This window comes from Pseudorasbora parva, chromosome 7, assembly GCF_024679245.1.
Source record: "Pseudorasbora parva isolate DD20220531a chromosome 7, ASM2467924v1, whole genome shotgun sequence".
NCBI classification, from domain to species: Eukaryota; Metazoa; Chordata; class Actinopteri; order Cypriniformes; family Gobionidae; genus Pseudorasbora; species Pseudorasbora parva.
The window spans coordinates 26,737,316-26,746,381 of NC_090178.1; the positions used below are offsets into that span (position 1 = coordinate 26,737,316).

The 9,066-nt window shown below is 36.1% G+C and overlaps 1 protein-coding gene across 1 annotated transcript; it reads left to right on the forward strand.

Moving 5' to 3' along the window:
* The first annotated feature begins 3,788 nt into the window (after nt 1-3,788).
* On the forward strand, nt 3,789-9,066 carry cldc1 (C-type lectin domain containing 1). Its single transcript, XM_067448830.1, has 6 exons — nt 3,789-4,163; nt 4,323-4,424; nt 6,065-6,220; nt 6,327-6,478; nt 6,617-6,738; nt 8,821-9,066. The coding sequence occupies exons 1-6, from the start codon at nt 4,067-4,069 to the stop codon at nt 8,978-8,980; spliced, it is 789 nt and encodes a 262-aa protein (XP_067304931.1). The 5' UTR covers nt 3,789-4,066; the 3' UTR covers nt 8,981-9,066.

Sequence of the window (9,066 nt, forward strand, 5' to 3'; positions counted from 1 at the left end):
GTAACGGGTGGCAATATTTGAAGTTTGATGTGCATGATCTTCTGCGGATGAAGACGCTGATCACTTTTGGGGATTTCCTTCACACAAATCAATCGTTTGGCCTCCGAAAACTTGGATTATTTGTACTTTTTAAATAAATTATGGATGCATTCGTATCTGCCTGTTATATCCTGTGTTTTACATCATCTTCACACAAATGGGTAGGTTTTGGGATGATGGGGTTGGGTTACATGTTAAAATGTATCTAAACAGCGTAAATAAAATAAATGTAAATAAAATTATGCTTGATGATTATATTGAGAATCACACTCCAACATATCATAATAGCAAAATCATAAACCAATAAAATTTCATCATGCCGATAATGTTCCCATACTCAGTGCATCTGTGTATGACGCCAAAGGTTTCTAAATGAATGGAGCACCCAGTGCATTAAAATGACGCCTAGGGGCACCTTTTGCGTCTTTATTGTGACGGCACTTGACCATGCTTCGGATTTTGACGCCTTGGGAGTGAGAATGGGTTGTTTTCCAGAGGCATAAACTGAAAACTTTGTGAATGTATCCCCCGGCTGCGCTTACCTCAGCTCTCCTGATGAATGTAATCTGACTCCTGCTGCGTTTGTGCTGTGTGACCCTCGCACGGCTCATTATATTGAACAGACACGTTCTGTTTTTAATTGTAGTGTCTGTTCTCTAACTGAACTGATTTTATGAAAATTAACACGGTGGGAAAGTGATCCAGTAATCCAGCAGCAGTGGCTTTGGGAGTGGCCTCATAGTGCAGCGAAGCAAGTGCATTCTGGGAGTTGTTGTCTTTCATCCCCATGAGACAAAAATACATTTTCACTATTTTCTCAGTCTAGAAGACACCAAATTCAAAAATAATTTCACATTTCTACAACATTAATGACCAAGTTTAAATACAAAGCTAAATGCAAAATCACTGAAATAACCCTTTAATCTAAAACCCAGATCAAGGGACATTGTAACCTTGTGTGAACACTTAAGGTCTTTTGAGAGAGACATTATAACTTCTTTTTGTATATTGCTTTATTTTATTTTTTTGAGGATTGAATTGGCTGGTCTGTGCATATATTTAGGAAAAACAAAACTAGTGCATTTTTCATAGTCAGTTTTATTGTCTATTGTCCATGTGATCTTGTATTTTACTTTTCTTTTCTTCGATTAACTTTCTATTTATTTTTAAGGGGAATCAATTATATTTCTATTTCTAATTTAATCTTGTGTCTGTTTGTTGCCCACTATGCCTCCTTAGCGATCTCTAAATCTTCTGACAAATTTCAATTCTATCTGCATTACACAGTTAGCAATGTATTAAACTATTGCTAATTCTTAGACGAGTGCTACATGCACATCTCACTTTCTTTTGAGGAACCAGCAGTGATGCAGAGTAAAATGTACCCAATAAACCGGACCACACCTAGTGCAAATAAATCTCTAGGACAAGGATTTAAGTCTGGGGAGCATAAGCGGATACTGGGTGTCTACAGAAAAGAAAAGAAAAAACTTTAATGAAAATAGAAAAAGAAAGAAAGAAAAGAAACCCTATGTTTACTATTTTTATCACACAGAATCACACATGGAAAAATACACGACTAATGTTATAGGAATAATGGTATTAACATTTTGAGTATTTTCGGTATTCTGAGTGTTTGGTGGACGGAGGGAAACTTCAAGGACACATTTTTAAAACGAAAATAAAATCAAGCGTTTCATCTTTTTCAAGAACATTACAAAGTTTGTAGAATTGAGCTCATTCAACGGCACTCAATTTAAGGAAGTCTGCCGGAGTCTTTAATCTTAAAGGACGTGCTTTTGTCTGTTTGTTTTTTTGCCAAAGATAACACGGAACTGAATGATAACAACAACTGACGTATGACTGACGTTAAAAAAACCTCAAGACCAATACAAAAATCACTTTGAGATAACTGTGATGTAATGATGTAAACATCATAGATTCCTCAAAGTGATTTTTCACACTAAAATCAGATAATGTAGCTGCAGATGCAGCTGTTTTTAGAAAGCAGGAACAGGAAGTGAAGAAACAGCTGGAGACGAGAAAGGAATGCCGCTGAGGCCATGCAGAATAACCTTTTTTATGATAAACAGACAGCTGCAAGAGACAAACATCTGAGAAGACATACATACAGAGCATTACATGTTAAAATATACACAAGGGAATGGTCAGTATAAACTACAAATGGAGTTTTACATTCACATGTATTCATTTAGCAGAAGCTTTTCTCTGAAGCAACTTACAAATTAGGAAAATCTAATAAATTTGTCTTAACAGATCAACTGCTGTGATTTTTGAAATGCACTGGTGAAAAGATGAAAAGATCATTCAGTTTGTATTTTCCCACAGCAGTGGAATGGAAGTTAATTTTCTTTGACAGGGGGGGGGGAAGCAGACAAGCGATGTAAAACACCAATCCAACACCAAACACAAGTCAGACGAGTCAGAGGTACTCCCTCATAAAAATGTACTCATTCAGGGTTTTTTATCTAAAAAGTGAATGTCCTGTTTATCTCAAATAGGAAAGTGACTCCTATCTGGGGAATGGCTCAGTCACACATGGGAAAAGTTAAACGCAATTAAACTTGAGTTTTGAAATAAAGAGACAGTCACAGAACAGCAAAAAGAAATGTATCTCCACAGGAAAAATGGTGTGAGGTTGTGTACACACATTAGGTTGACTAAAAGGTCTATATTCTGATCCAGAAAAGGAAAAAATGAACATTACAGCACTCTAAATATTAAAACAGCAGTGTCATATTTAACCAGGGCATAAAAGAATTGTATGAATTCTGAGTCATGAATTGACCAATAGCTTGCGTCATCATTTTGTGACAGTGCTGAATATGCTTTTGACTTTTTTTTTGTTTTTCCATGCAGTTGTATGTCACATTAGTCTCAGAGAGTCTGCCAAAACCTTTAGTGATATAGTGTTCAACCCTGGCCACAGAATGAGGTCTCGGTCAGATTTTCTTACCTTACATATTTTTGAGGTTTATGAGGATGCTGGTCCCTGATGACTTCCACATATATGGAAGTAATCAGGGACCAGCAACTGTTTGGTTACTAACATTCTTCAGATTCTCTGTTGAACAGAAGAAAGAGAACTTGGGTTTGGAACAACTCTAGGGTCAGTAAATGACAACACAATTTTATTGTCTGGGTGAATTAACCCTCATCAAAATATACAGTCTTATGAACTCAGTCTTATGAAAAAAATGCTTCATATATCTTTTTGTTGTCATTAGATCAGGAAGTATAGTTATCTACATTTTTCAAAATACCATCTTTTGTTTTCAGCACAATAAATAAATCCATACAGGATTGGAACAACTTGATGCTGGGTAAAAGATGATATAATTACAATTGTTGGGTGAACTATTTATGCAGGTTTATATGGTTAGTTGCATTTTATAATCTGTGATATGCACTGCTTTGTGCGGACCAGTTAAAAGTATATTTAATAATTAGATTACTTCCCAGAAAATGGAATGAAAAACCTAGTGTTTTCACTTTTGTTTTTACTTTCTGGTGTTTTGAGTACAGCTGGATTTCACAACATGTTCAGTATGAAACAATTTACAGGAATACATCTGAAAAAAGAAAAGAAAACTTAGCTCACTATATTGGCTAGAACATCTACTATTGACTCAAAAAAAATCAGTATTGCATAAACTTCTTTCTTCTAACTCTTCCTGCTGGTGCTCCAGCCCTGAAATGTGCACATGACCACAGACATAAGGGGGAGGGAGAGAAAAGGGGTTAAAAGTTGGAGCCGAGCGAGCTGTAAAAAGGAGCAGCTCGTACAAGTCTGAGCAGAAAAACTCACGAAGAACTTTCTCTTCTTAATTCTTCCAGGGAAGTTTACTTTTGATTGTTCTCCTCTTCATGGATTTCATTGTTGGTGGTCTGGAGGACAAGACTGCAAGATAAAGACATTACTTGTATCAGGCGGACTACTTAAAAAGCTCTGCTATTAAATAAAGAAGACTGTGGTCGACAGATTTACTGAGCTTTATGTTTTAAGATGGAAGATATTGAAAATTACACCAGTTTACAAGAGTTCACAGAAGATATCTCTCATAGTGGGAACAGACCCATACTCACATCACAGGGCAAACAAGGTAATGCATGCGTGTGTGTGTGCGTGTGTGTGTGTGTGTGTGTGTGTGTGTGTTAATAATGTGAGTGCTATGTGAACTTGTGAACTTGAGGGGGAGTCGAATACAAAGGGACATGTGGGACAAGTCAGAGTAATAATTAATGATTTTTTGCTTCACCAGGTGTTCAGAAAGGGACGAAGTGTTTGAGGGGACAGGCTTCACTTGTCCTGCTCATTGCTCTACTGACCTCGGTTTGTGCAAACATAGCACTTGGCATTCTCTGTAAGTAAACACACCGCTACACGTACACATTATGCTCATCAACATGCCTCTCTGTCTGCCTCTGGTGATTTCAAAGTGTGCCTGGCTGTCAGAATAGAATAGAATAGAATAGAATAGAATAGAATAGAATAGAATAGAATAGAATAGAATAGAATAGAATAGAATAGAATAGAATAGAATAGAATAGAATAGAATAGAATCAATATAAAAAATTCCAGAAAATACTGAAAAGCTATTCATATTTTTAACTAATTTGCCTAAATAATTACATAAAAAACACTAAATACTACAATCACATTAATGCTACAAGTGACTTTAGATGATAGTCAAAGATAGTAGATAGTACATTTATGGAAAATAAGCATACATATTAACTGTATTTAAACTGTGTCATTAATGTAGTAGAAATGTGAAATTATTTTTGAATTTGGTGCCTTCTAGACTGAGAATGTATTTTTGTCTCATGGACATGAAAGACTACAATTCCCAGAATGCTTCGCTGCTCTGTGAGGCCACTCCTAAAGCCACTGCTACTGGATTACTGTGATGGAGATAGAGAACAGACACTACAATTAAATACTGAACGTGTCTGTTCAATATAACAATGGAGATATAGATCCTTTAAGATATAGCAAGAAAAAGTATTTGAATCCTTTGCAGAATCTGGGAATGCATGCTCTTTTTATTTTTAGTCTTGAACTGAATAAAATATTGTACATAAAATGTTTATATATAATATTATAATTATATAATATTATGATATATAATTCTAGAGTTTTTCAGCATCATTTGTATATTTAAACCCTCTCCAGCAGTGACTATGATTTTGAGATCCATCTTTTCTGAGGGACTCAAACACAACTATTAAAAAAAGCTTCAAACATTCACGGATGATCCAGAAGGAAACACAATGCATTAAGAGCCGGGGGGTGGAAACTTTTGAATAGGATGAAGATTTTTCTTAATTTGTTTAAATATCCATTTAAACAACATGTTGTTTGTTTAGATGCATAAATGTCAATTTTAACAATGAAAAAGTAATATACAGACAGTAAAGCATTATGTGTAACAACAAAAAGTAATGTTCATAGTTCTGATCTACTGTCTTAACATAATATAACTTTATATGGTTTGTTTCTATTGATATCGTTAATATGTAGCTTTGTTTGACAAGTTTTGTATCGGGGGTTCTGCTCCATGTCTCTATCGCCTAAGGGGTCATTGCCCTGAAAAACGTTGAAGACCCCGGTAATATTGGCCAATGAGTGAAAAGGTGCTGATTATGTATATCCTACAGAATAGAATAGAATAGAATAGAATAGAATAGAATAGAATAGAATAGAATAGAATAGAATAGAATAGAATAGAATAGAATAGAATAGAATAGAATAGAATAGAATAGAATAGAATAGAATAGAATAGAATTTTTGTATACAGCATTAAGGGCCTATATGCAGACAAAATTCATAATCTAAATTCCAAATATTTCTGTCTGTTTTACTGATAAATAATAAAGGGCTGAGTGGATTCAACTTAAATGTGGATTTTTTTTTTTTTAAAACAGAGGAAGATTTTGGAGTCTGATGACTGCTGGGTTAATATATTGATGTTATCACCTCTCTGTCTCTGTGTCTCTGCAGTGGTAAACAGTCGCAGGCCGTCTGTCACTGTAGAACCAGTCAAGAGTGATGAATCTGAGGCTGCGTCTCTGTCTCTCAGACTAACTGCCATGCAGGAGCGTTTCTCTCGCCTCTGCTCAGAATACACAACTCTGGGACAGACTTGTTCGAAAACAGGTGAGGAAAAAATGATATGGGAATGGGACAAAAATAAGTGTATTGCTGAATGGTATTCAACGCCCGAGGGTTTCCATTCAGAATCATTAACATCTCTCTTCCACAGTGATCAAATGTAGGCCATGCCCAGAGGACTGGATACATTTAGAAGGGAGGTGTTATTTCTTTAGTGATGATAAACTTGACTGGCAGCACAGCAAAGAGAGCTGTGCGTCGATGGGCGGCCATCTGACTATACTGCACAGCCATGAACAACACGTAAGTGTGTGGCAGTGTTTTTTAACGGATTACTTATACACTTCTAAAATGGTTTCAATAATTAATGTTATTCAATGTGGTATATTTATTCAATATAGTAGGCATACACTATTGATATTTTTCCTTTTTTTAATACAGCACACACTTGAGAGTGTCGCACGCAGTCGTGGTGGATTCGACTATCATTTCTGGATTGGTTTATCAGACACTGAGACTGAGGGAGTGTGGAAATGGGTCGACAACACAGTGGTTAATAAGACGTACGCACGCACATACGCACACACATTTGTTTTTGTGACATATGGGGACATTATTTGGACATGGATTTCATACTGTACAAACCATATTTTCTATCCACTGTCCCTGCCCCTAAACCTACCCATCACCAAACATTCTGCATTTTTACTTTCTCAAAATAAAACTCATCCTGTATGATTCATAAGCATTTTGAAAAGCGGGGACATGGCCAATGTCCTCATATTTCACCCTCTCCTTGTAATATGTCATACCCATGTCATTATACATATTTGTGTCCTCATATGTCACAAAAACATGCCCACACACACACATACACACACACACACATGTATTGTTTCCATGTTTTATGGGGACTCTCCATAGGCGTAATGGATTTTATACCGTACAAACCGTATTTTCTATCCCTCTACACTGCCCCTGCCCCTAAACCTACCTATCACAGGAAACATTCTGCATTTTTCTTTTCTAAAAAAAATCTCATTCTGTATGATTTATAAGATGTTTTCCTCATTGGGACCAAAAAATGTCCCCACAACGACAAGGATTTCAGATATTGCCATCTTTGTGGGGACATTTTGTCCCCATAATGTAGTGATTACTAGCCCACACACACACACACACACACACACACACACACACACACACACACACACACACACACACACACACACACACACACACTTTGATTAATATAGATTCAAAAACTATTTCTAACATTTTAGAACTCTTTCTAAACATCTCAGTGACAGTCAAAACATCAATGGTGGTTTCCCTAAGGGATCACTGTTGCAAAATAGATTTATTGCTAAAATTTGCTAAATTATGTTGTGATTTCATCGCCCAATGGCATATGTTACATAATGCATGTTACGCAGCACTTGTTGTATACTGTTGTTATTATGACTTAAAACCGTATTATCTTTATGGCTGCATCCGACATCGCATAGGCCTACTTCCATAATATATAAGCTAGCTAGGTGTATGTAACAGTATGCACAGTACTCATAAAAGAGATACAAAGTATCCAGATAACCTACTTCTTACATCAAGATTTTGAGTGTGATTTGTGAGTGTGAGGGATTTGTGAATGGCAATGAAGCAACATAACTGATGCTGGCAAACATAGGCATTCTGTAGAATGATTAAAATCTCTAAAATCTTCTTAGTTGTATGTAAACAACCTAATCCGCCATTGTCACTCATTGCTTAGCTAGCTGTATTAGCATCGTGCTTTGAAATAAGCAGGAGGTTGATACACCATTCTTTATAGAGAAGCTACACTTTGACCTGATATGAACTCAACATAATCTACAATGGTATAAGTACTAAACAGATTTTTTTTTTTTTTTTTTTTTTTTTACTTTACTTTCCTTTCTTACCTCAGAGTTTGATTTTCTGCTGTAGTTTCAGGAGAGATAGCATTACAGACTGGAAAACCTCCATGTGGGATCGTAAAGAAAGCCAGAGGAAACTGAAACTGACTCCTTATCCGTGATTCGTGGACTGGTAGTTTTACAACTATCCCCGCGTTACAACTATACCCGGTCTCCCCTACTTTCCTACTATATAGTAGCCTATTTAAAACATAATGCCAAAGTAGTATGTCCAAATACATAGTATTCGAAAAACAGTAGGCAAAAGGTGATGACCTGCTACTTCTAGCGATATTATGAAGTGCATATTCAATGGACACTTTTCTATTCCATGAGGCCATATGATAATGATAACATAGCGTATGTAGTGCATTCATTCACACATTCATACTTTAGAATCATACTTTATACTTTTTCAATGGTCAGTTTAAAACAAAATGTTTACCTGCTTTTTGTATAGAGGGAAAACATGTGGCCTACACCCTTTTGAGTTAGCAACTTTTGAAAAATTGCTAAAAGTCATCAAATAAATTTTAAAAATAGTTAAATATAAGTGTTTGTTTGTTTGTTGTTGTTGTTGTTGTTGTTGTTTTTTTTGGGGGGGGGGTCTGAAAATGTGTTAAATCTAACAACACAACTGCTAAATTGACATCACTTGGTGGGATTATGATGTATTCCTGGTTGTTTCTGACTCACTGCTGCTCTCTGTAGGTACTGGGGTGAGCAAGAGCCCAATAATCACCAGTCAGGTGGGGATCATGGAGAAGACTGCGCAGTGCTGGACTCACGCTCCAAAACCTGGTTTGACGTGCCCTGTGATTTCAGTTATAAACGTATCTGTGAGATGGAGCCTATCCCATTTAACATTTGAATTGAAGTTGTGTACAAATGTTTATCTATTTTTCTATTGCCCTCCTTATTTGTAATAAACAGTGATTTCACAGAGGTTCAAAGGTT